This window comes from Dunckerocampus dactyliophorus, chromosome 16, assembly GCF_027744805.1.
Source record: "Dunckerocampus dactyliophorus isolate RoL2022-P2 chromosome 16, RoL_Ddac_1.1, whole genome shotgun sequence".
NCBI lineage: Eukaryota > Metazoa > Chordata > Actinopteri > Syngnathiformes > Syngnathidae > Dunckerocampus > Dunckerocampus dactyliophorus.
This window is the reverse complement of record NC_072834.1, coordinates 14,228,018-14,249,836: the sequence shown is the minus strand read 5'-3', so window position 1 is coordinate 14,249,836 and position 21,819 is coordinate 14,228,018. Positions and strand designations below refer to the sequence as shown.

Here is a 21,819-nt window from a genome sequence, read left to right as displayed (position 1 = left end):
AGCGGCGGTCCTGCGGGTGTCCCGTGTTGATGTTGCATGCTGCTGTTGGCTCGCGGCATTCCCAGGTGGGCTCGAGGGTTCCGAGGAGGGGGCACATGGGAGTATTACATCAGGCCTCAGACTGCTGAGCCTTCATCCCACATCAGCATGTAGTCGTGTAAGGCAGTGAATTAACACGCTAGTCATATTGCTGAGTGTCATTACCTTGATGGCTATCATTTAGTGTTACATGTGTGCGCAGTGATGCACACTGGATGCTTGAATTAGCATTTGGAATATGTGCATATGTATTCTCTTGCTCTGTGTACTTATGCATTCATGTATTCGTCTGGAGGATTATTCAAGCAGCATGTCCACATCCTAACACACATCTAGTTCAATGAATGTACTAATCTGCTTGTTTGCATTCAAGTGTAGACAAGCAACTGAAGCAACAAAACAGTTTTCTAAGTGTGATTTTTCACCGGCGTGACCTGCTATCACTCAACACGGTCAAGAGCCTGTTGCCACGACAACATATCATGCAGGAAGTGTGAATATAGATGTTCCTTGTTCACTAAAAATGACACATCGTACTTGAAGGTATTTTTTAAAAGGATTTTTTTTTTTTATTTTAATACAGGTTGCTCATTAAGAGGATAACAAACAAATCAAATAATTCAAAGTGTTCCCTTGCTCTATCGTGGTTTCATGGATTTTTTAGTGTTTTTTTTTTTTATTACAGAATGAACACTTAAAGGCTGAGCCTCGCCCTCTAAGAAGAATTGCATTGTGGGAAGTTGAGTGTGTCTTTCCTCTCTGTCTGCACCGCCCATTGTTTTCTGCATCCTGATAGGCTGTGAATCATTGTCAATCAATCTTGGTACCGCCTTGCCGTGTTTCCTGTGTCATTGCTAGCTTGCTTGCTAGCTAGCTTGTAAGTGAATCTTCGAGGAAGACTGCAACAGCAGTGGAATACACACGAGTGACTTAATAATTTCTTGTGTCCGACCTTCAGGTTGGTCTTTAAAATTCAAATGAAGGTTTGAACTTTTTTGAGTGTGTTAAACGAGAGAAATGTGAGAAAATGGTGTTACCCGTGTGTATAAAGAGTATGGCGAGGGAGGGGTTTTACGGACTTAACACATAATTGTAAAAAAATGAAGTTGGCTACTTTGCGGATTTCACTTATTGCAAGCTATTTTGGGAACGGATCCGGAACGGAAAAAGAGGGAACACTGTACTTCTTAAACCTTTGTTAGTTTTTAGTAAGTGAAAAACTTGTGTTCTTACCTGTCTTAGAAGTATATGCACCCAATCCTTCTCCAGGAAAAGTTCTGTTCTTGTAGTGTAAAAGTCTGATAACCTTCAAGCACCTTGAAGCTCATGCACACCTACATTAAATCAATTACACAGGCTATAGAGTCACTTTAGTAGCATAGAGTTGAATTATTGAAGAAAATGCTTTTTTTAAGTTGGAATATTAGAAACAATAAATTAAGTTGCGGAAAAAGTTACATTTTGAGAATAAAGTCAAAATACTAGCGGAGTAAAGTCATACGAGAAGAAAAGAAAGCTACAAGAAAGCTGAAACAGAAAAAGAACCCCAGCAGAAACTAAAAACGAAGCGAAAAAAGTTGCATTTTAACAAGAAAAAAAAAGGGCATCATTTTGCGAGAATAAACTTGCAATATTATGAGGAAAAATGTCATTTTAGTAGCACAGAGTTAAAGAAAAGAAAAAAGTTGTAATATTATCAGAACAAACAAAACAAAATGAAGTAATTTGAGGACAGTTAGGTTGGGATTAAAGTCAAAATAATATGGGAATGAATTACCAAAAGAAAATTTATGAACATTATTTAAGACAAAAGTGGAAAAAAGCTTTCTCACCTACATCGCAAAGCTGAGATGCAGTTTTTTTATGGCCCTTGCGTCCTTTTATTTGTCAGTGTGTGGCCCTCGGTGGGAAAAGTTTGGCCACCCATGTTCTAAAGAAACATTTGTGAGGAGGAGTTGAACACCTTCGCCCACTGACACGTAAGTGTGAGTACGGCAGCGCACCAATTGCCTTTGTCTTACCTTGAGCTGGGGTCAGAAGTCAGCAGATGACTGTTAATCACCTCAAACTGTACACATAACTAGAGAGAATTTCCGATGTTGGCAAATGAAGACAGAATAGTGTTGTTGTGCTTTTCAGTGTGATTCAGCCTTTCCAAAACCTCGCACTCCCACTGGCAGCAAGGTGGCGCTCTTCCAGCAGCGCCGCTCAAAAGGAGGTGGAAGGACGAGGTGCGAGCGCGGAGGGGGAAGGAAAAAAAAAGTGTCAAAATGTTCTTTTTCCCTCGTTTGTTACATCATTCCAACATCGGCCTTTTGTGGGGGCACGTACGAGAGCGCGTGATCACACGTTGTGAGTCATCCATCGCACGCCGTCCTTCTTTTGTTTTCTGTCTTCAGTCTTTAACTTCCTGGCTATGTTGTGTCCTTACAAGTACTCAGTTGGAGCTTACGAGGCCAACCTCGCAAACAACAAACATGGCCGACACGGTTTGTTTTTGTTTGGGAACAGATTTTGTGCACGTGTGTATGTCACACACACACACACACACACACACACACAGTTTGTCCCCACTTTGCAAGGAGTGGTGGTCCAATGAACAATTCTGCTCAGAGGTCTGACATTTTCCGCTTGTTTCTGTAGTGCAGTGCTGTAACTCGTGCCAACGAGTAGAGAAGGAAGCAGCTGATTGTCACTTTGCTTCTATTCAGTGTTGTGGTGTTAGGATGGCGAGTTTGTCGCTTTGCTTCTATTCAGTGGCGTGTTCGGATTTGGAAGTTTGATCCATTATGGAGTGTCAGTGGAGCTTATCTCATTTCTACTTTGTCACTGAGCTCGGTCATTTCATGCGTTGTGTTGCCCAGCAGCATTACATAACACTGCTGATGTGTGTGTGTGTGTGTGTGTGTGTGTGTGTGTGTGTGGTGTATATATGAAGAACAGTTGAGCCTTTGTTAGTGTCCATTTTGGCTGCAGAGGTCAGAAAAACAAACTACAAGCCTTTATTGTTGTTGTTCTGATCTCTGAGTCTGTCCAAGATGGCCGCTATGTGGACTTTGCTGTGTCTAAAATGGAATACAGCCGTCAGTACACTTCAGTGAGTGCAGTGCTAACCTGGGTTAGCATTAGGGATGCTCTGATTGATTGGCCATCGATCAGTTTCGGCCGATTTCCTTGAAAAATGACTGGCATATGCCGATAAATGCTTTTCAACGCCGATCACAAAAGCCGATCACCTGTGGCTAGTGCTACTGCAGCCCGCAGCGATCCATGCATGCATGTAGTGTCTTGCCCTAACTAACTTCTTTGGAATTGCTCTTCTTGCTCCTCCCACTTTCCTTCACAGTGTACAGGCGTCCCAAAACAAGAACAATCGTGTCTGCTGTGTGGAACGTAACCACCAACACATACGCTTCAATTTAATACAGCATTTGAAGAACAAACAGTTGACGGAGTATGGTGAGTTTTCGATGCTCAGAGTCTGATCATCAGTCAAACGGCAGCTAACGCAGCCACGTGACACTCGCCCCTATGTGTGTGACAGTCAGAAGGCTAAGCAAATAACCCGAAAAATAATTGAATTCATCGGGACGAGATGAGCAGCCTTTCTCAGCGGTGGAAGTCACCGGGTTCACTTACCTGGAAGTCCTGCTAGACCTCCACCAAGGTACTCTCACATCCAAAGTATCCTTAAAGAAGGTGTCTCGTCCTCTAAGTTTCACCAGTGATATATGTTCCCCTTAAGTCAATCAAATATGTTTTTGTCCAAATGAAGGTGATTTTATGGTTCGCTTTTTCATATCATATAGCCATAGCATATCGATAAAGAAGGTGAGAAACACTATTGAATTCAAGAAATACAGTAACTCATGGCAAAACAGGAAGGTGGTGTCCCCTGTTGATCTCACTTTGGGAACAGTCACGTCTTCAGTGATGGTAAAAGCAACCTTAAATGTTCGTATATCGCTTTCGTTCCTCATTTTTTGCATTTAAAATTGTTTTATACATGTAAAACTATAACTAAAACTATAAAAACGTCTTTTGTTTTTGAGTCAACCGCTGATGGCATGTTAGACGGGCGACGTAACTGACTTTAGCTTGCCGTTTTGTTAGCAAACTATGCTAACAAGGGCATTTTGTGCTAAAAACACACAGTTGCACTCAGGCTGTGTATTAATAACACAACAAGAAAATGTACGCAAACCAAGCTGAGATTTTGGTGCACATTTTTGACATGCCAACCAGGGCAGGTGCTAACCATTGTATACCATGTACTGCGTGCTTTCATTTTGACAGCGTAGCGCTGTCCCACATTCATTACCATCCTTGCGCACTTACTGGAAATCAAGATAGCAATATTTACTGGCTTCTTCTTCTTCTCCTTTTTAAAGGTGAATTGCAACCACCGGATGTACAGTAATTAAAAATGTATATGTTCTGACTTCTGGCGACCAATCCAGGGTGTACCCCGCCTCTCGCCCGAAGTCAGCTGGGATAGGCTCCAGCATACCCCCGCGACCCTAATTAGGATAAGCGGCGTAGAAAACGGATGGATGGATGGATGTTCTGACTTCAAATGAGGCGGTGCTTATGGCGGTAAGTGTCCAACGCTCACCATTTTAATTTTTTTGAGTGCGAGATCTGCGACCTCACAGTGCACTGCATTTTGATGTACTGTACTTCTCAGTGTGAACGCACTTAAGCCATCGAAAGACTAAGGTTAAGTATGCAAGTGCACCAACGGAGACACAGCACTTGAGTACACAACAACAAGAAAGCGTAGGGAACATCAGGAAGCAGCGAGCTGGAGTTTGATTGACAGGCAGCAAGGATGCTTAGCGAGGGAGGAGGTGTGGGGATGAAGAGGAGAATGTGAATGATGAGCGTGTGGCAGCCAGGGAGGGAGGGGCTGACATGTGGAGACAGTTGCTACGGAGACCAACGTAAGACACAAGGATGGAGAGAGACAAGAAGGCGGGACAAAAATGAACACCCTGTCAAGACGCCGTCTTCTCACATCGTTACTGACGTTTTCATCCTTCGCGAGGAGACGCCATCTTGAAACGCTTCTCTTTTGGGAAAGTTCCATCTTATATTCCTCCACACTGTGATGTTAGGACACAAATGAGGTCACCATGGCGATGAAACACAAGCGAGGAGCTGTGATGCTTCCACGGTCTGTCCTTGAGTACCGCAGCATCAACCTCATGGAGTCAAGCAAGGATGCTGCGGGATGTGGTGGTGGATCCAGCATGTTCCCTCAGACGGAAAAGATGAGAGGAGCTTTTAAAAAGACGCTTTGTCGTCTCTTGGCGTCCCCATCCACGACGCCCACACTCAAGTCGTTGTTCTTGCTCTGGCCCGCTTTCCTGCCTCACGCGGCATCACTTTCATTAACAAGACAACTATAATTGAAAGCATTAACCGGAATATTCCACACTCCTCCTGAGGACTGCTCCATTTTCTCTCCTTCACACACACACACACACACACACACACACTAGTACAGCGAGTGTCTGATCAAATCTGTTAAATGAGATGGTGATTATTAAGAATGTTGTAGTTGTTGGCTCTTAAAGTGTTGTTTTTTATTAATGAAGTCCTGAATGTGCTTGTGTGGAATGAGCTTGTTAAAAGCTGCAAGAGCAACAATTTCACCCCAAACCTTTGTGGTCCCACTTTTAACAGCCCTTTGATTTAACACCAGCGCTATAGTGGCACACAGTGGAGAGCAGACCACCGCCAAGGCAACAGCACTCATTTAGATCAATTCAGATGTACAGAAGTGTCTATTTTTGACAGATGGCTCACTCCTCCCCCTTCCAAATCCTCCTGCTAGCTTGACGTTGAGGTGTTCTTCGGATTTTGGATCAACATTTGCAGCATTTGTTTTTCAGACCGTACTGCAGAGACCCTAGGCCAGGGGTGTCCAACGTGAGACCCGGGGGCCGCTTGCGACCTGTGGCTGTGTTTTTACTGGCCCACTGCACATTCTAAAAATGGAATTGAACAAGAAAGCTTTTTTTTTTTTAATCTGCCGTAATTTTAAAAGGATAAAGTCAAAATATTAGCGAAAAAAAGTCGTACTCTAACAAGAAAAAGTTATCATTTTATGACAATAACGTAATATTAAAAGTAATATGATTTTAGTAGCATAATGCTAAAATATTAAAGAAAAAAAGACATTTTTTTTAAGTTGTGATATTTTAAGAAGCAAAACAATGATTAAAGTTGTAATTTTGGGAAAATTAGTTTGCACAAAAGTTAGAACGTTACGAGAAATATTATGGGAATAAAGTCATAATTATGAGAAGAAAATTTCCAAGAAGAAAGTTGAAATACTTGGAAAATAAAATAAAAAAAAACAACAGTAAAAATGGAAAAAACTGCTGTAATTTTACAAGAATAAATTCAAAATGTTAAGAGAAAAACCTCTATTAATGAGAAAAAAAAGCCACAATTTTAGGAGAATAAACTCGTAATATTAGGAAGATAAATAATGTCAGTTTAGTAGCGTAAAGCTGAAGTCGTAATATTGTGAGAAACAAACAAAACAAAATTATCTTGGGGAAAAAAGTTCTAATATTATGGAAATAAAGTCTTGAAAAGAAAGTATACAAAGATTATTTCTAAAGAAAGTTGAAATATTTAACAAATGTTAAAAAAAACAACAGCAAAAATGGAGAAAAAAGACCCAAGTTCATACCATAATACAATAATACGCTTTCAGAGTTTCCTCTAGGATTTTTTGAAGCTGTGGTGGTGGGCTGAATGGGACTGCTGCTGCTGTGTCTGAATTTTTTATTTATAAACTTAACTTTTTTCAACAACCAGCAAAACATGAACACTTTCCAAACTGTTAATTTAACGGCCAAGTTGCCGAGAGCAAGATAATAATGATCACAAGAGAGCGAGATTTTTAAGTGACGCTTTAAAAAAGTGTACCCCATGAACATGATGGCCACTTGTGGATCGCCTGTGGGACAAAAATGAGCTAGCTACAGTACGTGCCACCAGAGAGGCAGTGAGAGTCAGGCAAAATGTGTAAACAAAGATGCCAGAAAGTAGAATTAGATTGAAACGGGAGCGATCACACACTCTGGCATTGATAGGCTTAGCCTGTGACAAGCTGTCGTCAACTGACTACACATTTTACACACTATTTTTCATTCTCTCGATAATAAAGTGAATATCAACACGAGATGGGTAAAACATTTTTATGATACAGTATTTACCTCCGCCAAGTGCAGCACGAAGCACAAGCTTTGTTTTGCCGGAGTTTATCTGCTCGTTTGTGTTCAAAATAACTTGAAAGGTTCTGAATGGATTTTGATGAAATTTTCCGGGGGGGGGGGGGGGGGGGTGATCCAGATCACCGTCTGAATCCAGGAATTTTTTTTAAAGGATTCTTTAACAATGCGAGATAGGACTGTTTTTGGCATTTGTGCATGTAACGCCACAAAAAATGGTCTTGGGAAAAAAATACAGGAGGTTCTACAAAATATCAAAACCGATCCAAAAAAAATGTAGGATTAATTTGTTTGTGTGAATCGCAAATATGGGGGGGAACTATGGCGCTTGGCGGAGGTGTGCGCTCTCCGAGTGCTTCTCTAGTTTAAAGTGTTTTCAGGGTAATTGTGGTCAATATGTGCGTAAATAATAATCTATATACTGTATACACGCATACAGTATATATGTTTTCAAGTTTAAAAAACTCATTTTTAAGGTGTGGAGGTTTTTATTTTGTCATTTTTATCAATTACATGTGGCGGAAACCCTGGCTTTTATGAAATATCAGTGTGGCTCTTGCATCCTTTCATTTTTCAGTATGTGACCCCCCCACCCCCGCTCTAGAGCACCCTGCGGTCTCACTTTACAATAAGGCACACAAAAATACGGTAGTTACTGAAGAACTAATGAGTAGTGGTTAGGGTTAGGTAGGTAGGTAGGTTAGGTAGCGTGGATAGGTAACTACTGTAATTCCGTGTACCTTATTGTAAAGTGTTACCCACTCTGCTGTTTTTAGGAATCTGCTGCAAAAACGCGAGTCACTGATCTTCTATATGAGATCTTCTATAAAGATCCTTTTCGAGTAGAGACGGCTTTTTGTGGGGGTTACGTGTCGGGACTAACTGCGAGTAATTGATACACCCATAAAATTTACTATTTTGAACATACGGTTTGCCCCTCCTGCTAGCTTGAGGTTGACGTTTTCCTCTGATTTTGGATCAACATTTGCACTTATTAGTTCACTTATTAGGGAATTTATTATTATTTGATTCAGCTCCAGACCCTCCATCCAGCCATCCATTTTTCTATACCGCTTGGCCTCAGTCGGGTTGCGGGTATGCTGGAGCCTATCCCAGCTGTCTTCAGGCGAGAGGCGAGGTACACCCAGGACTGGTCAGCTCCAGTTGCTTCAATTGTCATTGTTCACTAGCGATGGAAGCTAACAAGCTAAACCATAAAATGCCCAATCCGGGTTTAATCCCTAAATATGCCTTACACGCTTACTAAACGCATTATAAGTATTAAATTGTATTAATTTGGCCATCTTGGGGGTGCCGCCTAGTATAACACTTGGCATGTGTCACACAAAAATAGAACGTCAACATTTAGATGAAAACTACTTGTCGTATTACAAAACAAAAGTGGAATTTTCATGTCGTAGCTACTTGCTAGAATGTCCAGCATGCCCATGGTTGGACAGGACACGATTAAGACTCGGGTGCTTTGAGAAACGTCCCATGTTGTGGTTGTGATCCATCCTGAGGAGGTGAGCGAGGTCATAAAGCGTCAGATACTAAATAATCGAAAAGGATGACAGCTGCAAGAGTCTTTTAATGCACTCAGAGCAGCGCTGCGCTTACAAATAATACATTGGACTCCATTAGTGGAGAGATGCTACGCTTTCTTTATTTTTCTCTATGGAGGGAGGGAAAATGTCTACTCAGTTAAGGGTTTTTTTTGAGTAGGGGTGTCTTTTTCCACCGAGAGAAAATCCTAATTAATGAAGATGAAGCGCTAATTCCAACATGGCTTCCCTCTGTCCGTGAAGACCGCTCATAGTCTGTTTGCTCGTTGACTCTGCTTCACTTCACGGTCGCCAAGCATCAACGCACACACACTGTATGCAGGATGCTAACATTCGTCTACCTCTTTGACCTGACACCTCCCTCACTGCTAACACGCCGTGACACGTCTATGTCTATGCTGCATATTTCATGTGAAAGTGAAAGTAGGACACCAAAGAGGCCAAAATACTTCCTGGTGGAACGTGGCCGTGTTTTTCTCCTGTGTACCTCTTTTTAATTTGTTATTTTCTCTTTGGCTTATCATCCTGCCTCAGGTCTCATTTGGCACACACACACACACACACACACACACACACAGCAGGACACAATGAGCCATTTGAGGACACTTTAATGTTCTTTATAAACAACCAGTGTGTTGTTCCTCAGACACACACCACCAGAGGAGACGAGGCAGGAGGAGAAAGGTGACAAACAAGGAGGCAGAAGGTGAAAAAGGAAAAAGCTAGGCTAGAAGGATGCAGGAAACATGACCAGTGTAATAAATCATCCAAAGGATTGTTTTAAAAATAAACATTGCATAAAACATCGGACAAACAACAAAGAGTCACTGTTTTGTTTTTTGCTCCTGACAGGGTTAGGGTTCGACACCTCAGAGGTTACCACTAGAGGTCAGAGTGACCTTGACGCCAAACTTTATTAAGATGGAAACAAAAACGTCAAAGTCATTGTTTGTTGTGCTTTTGTTCGCATGATTGTAGCTGAGGCTAGCTTTGGTGGCGTCTCTTATAAGCTAGCCTCCTCTGCTGCCCCCTAGTGGAGGAATGTCAAAGCCCTGTATGGCCCATGTTGGGTCGGGGTCAGGAAGGCTGTGAAGCTGCTTGGTTGGGTTTGTGTTGTCGTCGCTGTGTGGACAAGAGCCACAAAGACTGCATGATGTGCTTTCTTCTGATGCAGCATCATCAGGATCCGGGTTCTTCATTATTGTAGGTGCTGATGAGTCATCAGGTCCTTCTTTGGTGGACAGCCGATTGCCCAGAACCAAGACCGTAGACCAGGATTTATGGACAAAGCACTGCTTTGATTGGTCTTTTGGAAAATCTTTGTTGCCTCAAGTTTGGAGCTCAGTCTCCTCAGGCTTCAGGTTTTCCTTGGAGCTTCTTATGCTGATGATGGAGACAGGATGAAGATCCCCTCCAAAGACTCATAAAGAATTAGGCACTCTTGCTGTGTTGCATCTTTCTAGTCACATGGCTTTAGTGGTTTCTCATTGGCTCTCACTTGAAGTGTGATGTCATCAGGCCACATGTCAGGTTTGGACATCATCAGGATAGGCTGAGACATTTGGACCATGACTGGAATATTGCAGCTTTAGACTTGAATATTCTTTATACATCTTATTTACTTTTCGGGGTACACAGTCTTGTCACTGGGGTGGTCCCCTCAAAGGTTCTATCTTGGTACCCCTGACACTTCAGTACCTTTTTGGACCAAACAGTCACCTTGGAGTCAAAGTGTCCATGTCCTATGTCAGTGCAGCGTTAGCAGTGACGCTAATGCTAAACATAAAAGAGTCCATGAAGCGTGAGTCACAGCAGTATTAGTGGCTCTCTGGACCCCGCTGGGCGGCCCCACTGACGTCCTTGGCATGCACTTGTTCTTCCTCCTGGTCGCCATGGACACGTCATGTTTCCCCCCCTGAGAGTCTTTGTCCTTCCCCTCCCGAAGTACCTGCACCTCATTCTGCCCCCCTTTGGCCTTGCGCCCCCGCCGAGTGCAGTTCCTGCGTCCCCCCTTGGGTGGTCGCGGTAGGGGAGAGGGCGAGGGCAGGTGGTGTTGGTCTCCATGAGGCAGGTAAGGTTGTTGGTGGTGGTTGTGGCGACTCCGCTGACGATTGAGATGGTTCAAAGACTCGCCATGCTCCATCTCCCCACCAGGGGCGTCACCCTCCCCCAGCAAGCACGTGGGCAGCTCCTCTTTCCTCAGCATCTTCAGGTCTTTGCCCACCATTTCTGGAGGTGACATGCACCCCACCGAGGAGGTGGAGCCTCGGAAGCTCCGCAGCCAGTCCCAAAGCGACAAGGCTCGGCAGTCGCACTCCCACGGGTTGTTGTTAAGGCGAAGGTACTCCAGGGCCGGCAAAAGAGCCAGGCTCATCCCAGGTAGCTCCATCAGGGAGTTGTTGAACAGGTACAAGGTGGTGAGGCGCCGTAGGTCATGGAAGGCCTGCTGGTCGACCCACTGGATGCGGTTTTGGTGCAGGAGCAGGCGGTCCAAAGCGCCCAGACCCCGGAAGGTGTTCTGGTGGAGGCTCCACAGTTTGTTACCGTGCAGAAAGAGATGACTGAGGTTCAGGAGGTCGATGAACAGGTCGTCCTCCAGGAACTCCAACTGGTTGTCCTGTGTGGGACCGGAGATACACTCTGATCACTGGGGAAGGTGGTCAGTTACAATATCAACAAATGGTCACCTGTCAGGTTAAAATAGATTTCCAATCAGTAAAGTTAGCAAATTGCAACTTTTTGATGCTGGTTTCACAATGTCCACCAAGGACAGTATGAGGTCAGCCATGGAAGGCCATCACGTGGCTGAGGAGTAAGCAAGCAAATGTTTGAGGTGCATGTGTACCTGCAGGTAGAGATACTGCAGGTTGTGGAGGCCTGCAAAGATGGCAGGGGGCAGGCTGAGCAGGCCGCAGTGGTACAGGTGCAGGGCTTGGAGGCGGCCCAGGCCCTGGAATGTGTCGGCCGCGATGGCCCTCAGGTGGCGGTTGTCTCCTAGGTCCAGCTCCTCCAGACGCCGGAAGCCGTGGAAGGTGGACGGCTGAATGTAGGAGATGTTGTTGGAGTAGAGCCACAGCATGGCCGTGTTGGGCGAGAAGTGTCCACGGAGCAGCCGCTGGATCTTGTTGTTCTGCAGGAAAACGCGCTCGCTCTGGGCCGGGATGCCCTCGGGCACGGCGTGGAAGTTGTGTGCCTGGCAGGACACGGTGGTGGGCGACGTGTAGCAGATGCAGTGACGGGGGCACGGCAGAGACACGTCCAGACCACACAGCACCAGCAGAAGCTCCAGCCCTGCGGAACCTGAGAAAGGACAGCACACTGGTCAGTGCCTTCTATCAGATGCTCATATTGGCACACACACACACACACACACACACACACATATTGCGGTGAATGTTAAGTGCTTTGTTTCTCCTATAAAGGTGTCAGGAAATCGATGTTGTTTACAAGAGAACACATTTGACCTTCCTCCATGAGACAAACACACAAAATAGAGGTCAGTGTGTGTGTGTGTGTGTGTGTGTGTGTGTGTGTGTGTGCATGCGCATGTGACGGGCCAGATGTGATGCACAGATGTCAAGCAGTGTGTGTGTTGTGTGTCCTCAAAGGTCACACCAACACTGATATGACATTGTGTGCCGTGATGTGTTGCTGTGTTGTATCATGTCGTTGTGCACTCAGCCTGGTTTGCTGCCGGTCAGCCATGAGTTATGTGACCAAACATTCAGAACACATGTCCTCATTCCAAATTAAAAGCCCTCAGATAATGTTTTTACTTTGAGGGCACGCACACACGTCACCTGTCAGTCATCCTGGCATGGAGGAGGCAAGCGAGAGGGAGGACTTTTAAAAACATGAAAGAGACGACGTGGGTGAAAAAAACAACAGTGTAGTTCAACAGCATGAAACACATCATGCTGTTTCGTGGTGGAATATGACCTATTAATAGTCAAAAATATGTATATTAAAGCAAATTTTACATATGTTTTGCCTAAATTAAGCATTTTCAAGCATATAAATGACTAAATGAGCTGAAATACAAATATAAGGCATTCAGAAGACGCATTAAAAGACAGTGTGAATGATATGTCCTACTCTACACTGGTCACTAGGTGTCAGTAATGTTACTGTGATGTTCATTGAGACACAAGGAACAGACTTGGCTTTTATTGCAGGTGTGAATTATGTCACAACAGACAAAATAATCCCTAATAAAAATTCATACTAAAAACATGGGTTAATGTTGCAGCCGTAACCCACGCCAAGCTAAAGCTCAACTCTGAACCTTTGACATCACTTCCTGTCCACTCAGCTCCCATAGGGAACACATTTATATCCTATATATATTTATATCCTATATCAGTGGTCCCCAACCTTTATTGACCCGTGGACAGGCTTGTGTTCCCACAAATCTCCCGCGGACCGGAGAGAGGGGGGGCTTTAGGGGTTTCGTACATCATAGCGATCTAATTTATCTTATTTATTATGTATTGTGTAAAACTAAGACATGAATAACATCAAATTAAAAGCACAAAATGAATGCCGACCCACCATCCACCACTTCAAGTTCCAGACAAGTTTTTCCAGAGAGATGATTACATCGCTAGCATGAACTAACTTGAGACAAATGTGCACATTAGCACTCAATAAGTCATCAAAACTTACCTTTATGCATTCCCACATAGTATCAGCATTTGAGACCAAATATGAGGTGAAAGAAAAATGGTAAAAATACAGTAGTAGTCTATCTGTGCGGCATGAGATAAAGTTAGCACACGCACAATGGACATGCGTCAAGTGAGACGGATGTAACAGAGAGAATCCGACCACTTTTCAAAATAAAACATTAAAAAATGAAATAATGGAAATTGTTTTTTTTCTGTGACCCACAGCCCGGTACCGGGCCGCGGCCACCATGGGTTGGGGACCACTGTCCTATATGAAGAAATATCAGTGTAAAGGTGACTATAGGGTGTTAGTTCATGTCTAGAGGGCTCTAATCATGTTAAAAACCGTATTTAGAAGGTCGTGAACACACCACTTATAAATAAAGACTCAATACACTCATCACGGTCGGTTCTGGAGCCAATTAATCACGCTGAACGAGGAATTACTATACATGCAAAGTGTTCCAATTAGATGCATGTAGTATGTTACATGTACATCTAGGCTTCACTTGTGTCTTATCTTATTTGTTCTTGCAGCTGCAATTTGTATTTGTGAGCTCACAGAATGTTCCAGCACCGACTGGATCAGGTCCAACATGTGCCGGCATCAAACTAATGCAGCAACAGAACAATTTAACATTTGTATGTTGGTCGTTAGTAGTACACACGCATGCTAGTTAGTGTGTATGCAGTAACGGGGTCATTTGAAGGGAGGGGCTTATCTTAACACTCATCTACTTGTAATTATGCTCAGGAAAGCTTCACACACACACATACACACACACGCACACACACACACACTCATGATCATGATGCGGCTTACAGCTAACAGCTGTAACACAACACGACCGTACCATTTTTGATTCGAAATCGGGGGGGGGGGGGGAGACGCTTGCATTGTTAGGAAGCGTTTCACGTGCAGGTGTGACTGAGCTTCTTCTTGTCTCCATGACACCTCATTGTTGTCTGCATCTCCACGGTAACCGCCTCCATCCCCAGCGCTCCTTTACACCGTTGCATCACGCTGAGGGATTATGTTTGTAAATTCACACAGCAGGAAAAGAGGAGGAGGAGGAGATGATGAGCGTCTGCCGCTGTCTCGACGGATCGTCTCGTTGTCCGCACGCTGATCTTTGACCTCAGGCAGGACAAAGGTCAGCTTTTTTTCTCATGTTTGAAAACAAGATTGTGGGAAACTAATGGTGTCACTGGAAGATCATAGCACTTACAGGGCTCTGATGCCTGCTGACAGCCACTAGGGGGCACGATTGGGTGACATGCTTAGGTGTTGCCGCCTTCGGTTCCAGTCTAGTAAAAGCTGCCGAAGATGTTAAACTAGAGGTGAGAATCTTTCGTCAAACTATTTTTTTCATCCAACGACCTTCTTTGTCTTCTTCGTCTTTGTTGTCCATGAGGTGTTAGATGGAGGAAGCAGTGCCTCCATCACCTTAGGCACACTCACACACACACACACACACATGCGGTAAAAATAAAAAGCAAAAGTGTGCATGAAGACACACTAAAGCACCACTTTATGCTGCCACCTACTGGTTTGGAGGCAATAGTGCCAGTCATCGTTTGTCACCATGTCAACATTCCAATGCTCCTTAAATAATGTCTTTTTTGAGTTGCAGCACTGACTAGTGGCCTGGCATGCACACTGTAACACTTTTTCAACGTCAACATATTGTGATGGATTTGGACACTGTGGATGTTGCACTGAAATACTTTTTGAGGCGTCACTAAGCTCTTGAAAAAGTTGTTTGTGTGTTTTGTTCATTTGTGTGTTTGTGCTTCACTTTGCTTACCAGTGGAGCGGGTCCACAAATACACACACACACACACACACATGCACTTTTGCTATTGTTTGGTGCTGAAGTGTGTCATTGCACAGCTGTAAAGTGCATGCCAGACCCTCCTCCACCAATTTACACACTCCATCAACCCACTTTTCCTTCTCGCTCACACTAACACAACATTCACCTCAGTGTCTGTGTGTGCGTGTGCGGGTGTGTGCCTGCGTGTGTGTGTGTGTGCGCGCGCTTCTTCAATTAGCCTCCATATGCCAGAAGCCTCCAGCCTCCTCATGTGGTTCTTTTGAAGTCGCTAGATTAAAGAAAACAAACATTTGAAGAAGTGCTCATGAGCACACACACTTCCTGCACTCGACAAAAGTAGAACAAATAAATGTTTTGGACACACGGGTGAAGAGAGGGGCTGAGCTGTCAACTGATCACCACCTGATGAGTTGGATTAGATGGCGGGGGAGGATGCCGGACTAACCTGACAGTTCCAAACGTATAGTGAGGGTGTGCTGGGAATGTCTCCCGTTCATCGAGTATTCAGCTGGGCCGTGTTTCGTGCCTCCATTGCTGAGACAGCCGATTGGAGCTGTGGTCCCAAGGTGATAGGTGCCAGTTGTGGTGGCAAACCTTAATCCCATTTTCCCGAGGATGGATGGCTTGTGGGACTCCTGGAGCAGCTGACAGGTACCGGCAGGCAAAGCGACACACGCCTTTGGTGGTGGTTGAGACAAAAACTCGGATATGGGTCAGCTTCACAGAGGTTCTGGCAAACCATCCGACACGTCAGAAAGGGGAAGCAGTGCTTGGTCGACACTGTTTACAGTGGGGATGGAGGCCTGCTGAGGATTTAGTCAGGCGGGGGAAGGAATACTTCCAGGTGTAACGGATGCCAGCCTGTGAGGCTGTGCAAGTGTACGTTGGTAAACCTCACTCCCTCTGCCTTGAGAGCTGCGCTGAACACGCGGTCGACAGTCCGGGCTTTTGGCCGTGTGGTCAGCGCTCTGTGTTCAAGCCCTGGTGCAGACAGTGTGAAGCAGGGCGGGTTACACAGGCCCTTCTCAATCCCACTGACATACCTTCCGTGGAGGAAGCAGAGTCTTAGGACACGAACGCAGACATGTCCATCACCGTGGCTGAGGTATGTCTGAGGTGGTCAAAGAACTTGTCAGTGGCAAAGCTGGAAAGTTGGGAACGGTACCTTGGCAGACCAGGGTGGCGGCCCTCCTTTTCAAGAGGGGTGACCAGAGGATGTGTTCCATCTACAGGGAGATCACAGTCCTCAGCCCCACAGCAAAAGTCCATTACACAATGCTGGAGAGAAGGTTATGACCATTAGTTGAACCTCAGCTGTAGGAGGTACAATGTGGTTATCATCATGGTCAGGGAATACTGGCCCAGCTCTACACCCTTGCAAGGGTGCAAGGGCGTTTGCCCAACTGGTCCACATGTGCTTTGTGGACTTGAAAAAGGCGTTTGACCGTGTCCCTCACGGTATCCTGTAGGGGGTGCTCCGGGAGTAAGGGGTTGGTGGCACACTACTGTAATTCTACTGCCATTCTGTAATTGCACACCCAAAGCAGGACCCTGTTTTGCATTGCCAGCAGCAAGTCGAGCTCGTTCCTGGTGAACAAACTTTGGCCTCCGCCAAGGCTGCCCTTTGTCAGACAGTCTGTCAATAATTTTTATGGACAGAATTTCTTGGCGCAGCCAAGGTGTTGAGGGGGGTCCAGTTTGGGGCCTTAGGAGATTTGTCTCTCCTATTTGCAGATGATGTGGTTCTGATGGCCTCATTGGACTGTGACCTTCAGCGTTTACTGGGACCGTTCGCAGCTGAGTGTGAATCTTCTGGAATGAAACTCAGCACCTCCAAATCTGAGGTCATGGTTCTCAGCCGGAAAAGGGTGGATTGCACCCTTCGGGTTGGGAGTGAGGTCTTCCCCTGGGTAGCGGAGTTCAAGTATCTTGGGGTCTTGTTCATAAGTGAGGGAAGGCTGGAGTAAGGCCGCAGTAATGCGGACACAGTATGGGGCAGTCGTGGTGAAAAGAGAGCTGAGCCAGAAAGCCTATGGTGATGAGCTGTTGGTCATGACCGAAAGAACAAGATTGCAAATACCAACGGCCGAAAGGAGTTTCCTCCGTTGGGTGGATGAACTCACCCGAAGAGATAGTGTGAGAAACTCGAGCATAAGGGAGGAGGTCAGAGTAGAGCCACTGTTCCTTTACATGGAGAGGAGCCAGTTGAGGTGGCTCGGGCATCTCGTCCGGATGCCTCCTGGACACCTCCCTGGTGAGGTGCTCCGGGCATGCCCAGCCGGGCCCCAGGCTGGGCCCCAGGGCAGACCTAGGACACACTGGAGGGATTATATCTCACAGCTGGCCAGGCAACACTTTAGTGTCCCCTTGGTGGAGCTAGAAGTGGTGGCCGGAGACCAGGAAGTCCGAATGTTCTTACTGAGACTGCTGCCCCCAGATAAGCGGAAGAAAATGAATGGATGGATGGACCAAAATAAGTGCAAAATGAATTTCTGATGTAAAAACAGAATTGTAGAAATAGATTTACATTTATATGGCTTCATAGGAAGTATAAAACACAAAAACAAAGACTCATTTAAATGAGACAAAAAGGTCCAATCTGATTGTGTGTATTGTATGTAAATTTCCAACTATTTACAGTGAAACAACAAAACATCAACAAAATAATACACAACCCAATTTAAACATTTAAATGTGGAAAAATAAAAGAAAAAGCAGCACCCAGGAAACAGTTGATGCTAGTCTTTAGTGAACATTGCCATTGAGAAACACAAAATGCCTCGTCTTTCCACCTTGTGTGCGTAATCCCGCCCTCTCCCGTCTGCTTAGTGTCACAGCACCACACGTTTTGACCAATCACGTGTGGCTTTAACAAAAACTGACAAAAAAAGACGGCTTCTTCACTTCAAAGAGCTGGCCCCTGTCTTCACTTCAAAGAATCGCTTCGCTCGCGACCGGAACAACACTGACAAGCACAGAGTATTAAAACTTTCATACGGTACTGTGTGACCTCAAACATGACACAGCTAGCTTTGTTTCTTCTTCTCAGCAGCATCTTCTACGTGTGTGTTTTCTGCCTAGCGACAGATGAGTGCAAGTCAGAGAGTAAAGATGGAGGCAGACAGCACTCACAGGAAATCAATAATTAATGACTAAACTTCTTTTCTCCAACATCCTCTTCGCCTGAGCCGCTTTGCATTCTGGATGAATCTCTCGGCCCCCCTCCCCCCAAAAAAGTGTGTCTACGCGAGTGTCACGGTGGCGTATTTAAGCCGCCAGGTTGTCTCTTTCATAAGTAACGCCCGTCGTCATGAAAGCTGCCTTCGCTGCCAGGACGCACACTGCTGCGAAGCCATCTTGTTTAGCCTTCCTGCTGTGTCGCGGCACACGCCTCCCGCCGCGCCGCTTTGCTGGGCTCGTCGTGGTGCGGGAGAGTGTCAAACGTTCATGTGCTCACCACTGCTCATCTTTTAGTCCTTCATCCTGCTCAGCACAATGATTGACATCTTCACAAACACCGCATGCTGCCCCCACAGACACGCGACAATCACTATGTGTGCTGCGTTCACTGTCGCACTGCAAACGACACACTGTGCTGCGTCCACTGCTGCACTTCAAACTTAGAAGCCTACTAACATCTCAGCGCATTTAAAAGTCCACTCAGCTGCTCTGCTTCTACCTTCCTTGGCTACTCAAGTGGAATTGTGTGTGTGTGTGTGGTGACTGACAGCTGAGGTAATTAGGTCTCCACTGCAGCGCTGACCCTCATGTCACTTCCCAAACTGAGCTAAATATCACTCAGTATGTAATGATGTAAGATAAACTGTCTGTCATGTAAACAGTTCTGGTTCCTCCAGGCCAAATTCCTCCAAGCATGCCTTTATGGACCTTGTCCAAAATGTCTTGGTAAGACAAAGAATTGATATTGAGGGACAACTAACGCTAGTCCAAGCTCTCATTGATTGATTAAACAGGAGCTGTGTGTAGTCCATAAATTGTCTAATCTTTACAGCTAGAGATCATTTACACTATCATCATACTGTAGTGCTTTTTTTCACACTGCAAACAAATTACCTGCTGCGTTCACTGTCCTGCTGAAACGCTGCGTTGACTATCACAGTAAACAACACTTTACGAGACTTTCACTGTCACACTGTTAACAACACACTATGCTGTCCTCACTGTTACACTGCAAGTACTGTAAACAACAATGTGTGATGCATTCACTGTCACACATGCAGACAAAGTGTGTGCTGGGTTCACTGTCGTTCTGCAAAGCTGCTTTGAGTACCACACAGTAAACTGCACCGTGTGGTGCGTTCACTGTCACACTGTAAACAACACACTGTGCTGCCCTCACTGTCACGCTGCAAATACTGTGAACATCAGTGTGGTGCATTCATAGTCACACTGTAAACAACACTGCATGATGCATTCACTGTTGCACTGTAAACAACACACTGGGCTGCCTTCACTGTCACACTGTAAAGAACACTGTGTGCTGCCTTAACGGTCACACAGCAAACACTGTAAACAACAATGTGATGCATTCAAACCAAAATTCATACCAAACAACACAGATTGATGCATTCACTGTCACACTTTAAACAGCAGCCAGTGTTGCAATTACTGCCACACTACTGTGACATGTAAACAATATGGTGTGATGCCTTCACTGCCACACAGCAAACACTGTAAACAAGCGCTTCTCAAATAGTGGGGCAGGCCCTCCTGGGGGGTCACGATGAAGCGTTAGTGGTGGCATTAGAGGCAGGGAGGACTTTGAATATTAGTGCAGACCTGCCAACATTTATGAATTTGTCCTACTCAGTACACAATATGACTTGAAAATAACGCTTGTATGCTTCACGCTCTCTATTTTATTGATATAAATATTATCAGTTTCTAAATAGTATTTCAAATCGGGTGGGGGGGGGCAAAAATATTTCTGTCCCCCAGCAGGGGTATGACAGGAAATAATTGAGAACCACCGCTGTAAACCCAAGTTGCCAAAGTAGGGTAACCCCAGGGGTACACCAATTGTAATAGGGGGTACGTGAATAAAAATGAAAAACAATTAGCGCCTAACAGTCTCAATTACGAGTGCGCCTGAACGCCTCAAGGCGCAATGGAGAACCGAGCAGGAAGCAGGAAGAAGCCAGCACACGATGTTGCTCTGTGTGCATCATATGAACAAAAAAGTAAGTTTGATGATTATTTTGTGCATTAATAGTGTTTAATCTCAAAGATTTTATTTATATTCGTGTTCCAATCTCCACACGGTGCAACTGTGAGTGGGGCTTTATCGTTGGTCGTATGCGTTTTTGTACTTCAGATACTGCTTTATCGTGATTGCTAAACGTTCCCCTTCAATTTGTTAATCAATTATTATTGCAGATTTAAACCATAGCCGTCGTCAGTGGACAAAAAAGTACTAAAATTCAAGCCATTCAAACGGAAAACATCAAACTGGAATAAAAAATATGTAGGATGATTACTTATCTATTTACCAGTGCTCATTTGAAACTTTATCAAAATGTAACCATGCAAATACGCATTTTGACCCAGAATTACTTTAAAATTAACTAACCAATTAACTATGTTCAATATTTGAAAAAAACATGTCGTATGATTACTTATCTACTGTATTCATTAGTACCAGTTAATTGTGTTCAATATTTCAATTTGATTAATATCAACAGATGTGGGTTTTTTACGTGTGCAGGAGCACATGGCTTCATGTCAGATGTCTGAAGGGTTATGGCAGATCCACTTCTGTAAATGTTAAACGTGTGATGCATTCACTGTCACACTGCAAACACTGTGAACGACACTGTGTGATGCATTCACTGTCGCACTACACTGTAACACACTGTGATGCCGTCAGTGTCCTACTGTGAACAACACTATGTGCTGCATTCACTGTCACACAGCGAACAACAGGTTGTGCTGCCTTCGCTAATCTACGAATGTAGGCCCACTCTTAATTGAGCGTGATTACAAATATTTGCGTCTTGTTTTGTTGTGGGAGTGAGAGCTGGGGAATTTAAGAATATAAGAAGAAAAAATCAAACGTCACGTTGCTTGATGCTCATGCTGCATTGCTCACCAGCGAGCAGACAGTAAGTGACGGCAAGATGCACGCCAACACGTGCAGACGTTTTAATAAACTGTGCGTGAGCCAGCCACGCTAATAGCAATAGTATCATTATAAATCATACAGACAATTTGCGTGGGGAATACATTTCACGCTTCTTTCCTCTGTGACGCTTTATTGTGAAATGCAGCGCGACGGTGAACAATGTGCACTGGCAAGCACTTCTTCTTCAAGGAAGCAAAACAAAGCACTTGTGTAACGACATCATGTGCGCCACTTTTTAGGTTAATGGACAACGAGGTGGCCTCCATGTTTGTGTGAGGGTCTTTAGTGGCTCCTGGAGGCGAGGATGAGGAGGAGACA

At 44.7% G+C, this 21,819-nt stretch overlaps 2 protein-coding genes and 1 long non-coding RNA gene across 9 annotated transcripts in view; 2 read left to right on the top strand and 1 right to left on the bottom strand.

The window, feature by feature from the left end:
- Positions 1-650: 650 nt before the first annotated feature.
- LOC129169067 (uncharacterized) lies at positions 651-10,123 on the top strand. Its single transcript, XR_008566376.1, has 5 exons — positions 651-997; positions 3,386-3,498; positions 3,584-3,706; positions 4,500-4,635; positions 9,501-10,123. It is a non-coding gene; the product is annotated as an uncharacterized LOC129169067 (long non-coding RNA).
- Positions 9,427-21,819, bottom strand: part of LOC129169064 (reticulon-4 receptor-like 1) — a 23,432-nt gene continuing 11,039 nt past the window's right edge. The window contains exons 1-3 of one of the 2 annotated variants that reach the window (XM_054755058.1): positions 13,520-13,730; positions 11,700-12,154; positions 9,427-11,471 (exon numbers count right to left, since the gene is read on the bottom strand). In XM_054755058.1, coding sequence (XP_054611033.1) covers positions 10,602-11,471; positions 11,700-12,154; positions 13,520-13,529 — 1,335 coding nt within the window. In that variant the 5' untranslated portion in view covers positions 13,530-13,730 and the 3' untranslated portion in view covers positions 9,427-10,601. Of the gene's footprint in view, positions 11,472-11,699; positions 12,155-13,519; positions 13,731-21,819 lie in introns of those variants that run through there. The other variant, XM_054755057.1, reaches the window with a different exon arrangement.
- The window catches only part of ovca2 (OVCA2 serine hydrolase domain containing), a 27,893-nt gene continuing 26,563 nt past the window's right edge, over positions 20,490-21,819 (top strand). For 4 of the 6 annotated variants that reach the window (XM_054755062.1, XM_054755060.1, XM_054755059.1 and 1 more), the window contains exon 1: positions 20,490-20,560. The gene's annotated coding sequence lies outside the window, so the exon portion shown is untranslated. The remainder of the gene's footprint in view (positions 20,561-21,819) is intronic. The other 2 variants (XM_054755065.1, XM_054755064.1) reach the window with 2 other exon arrangements.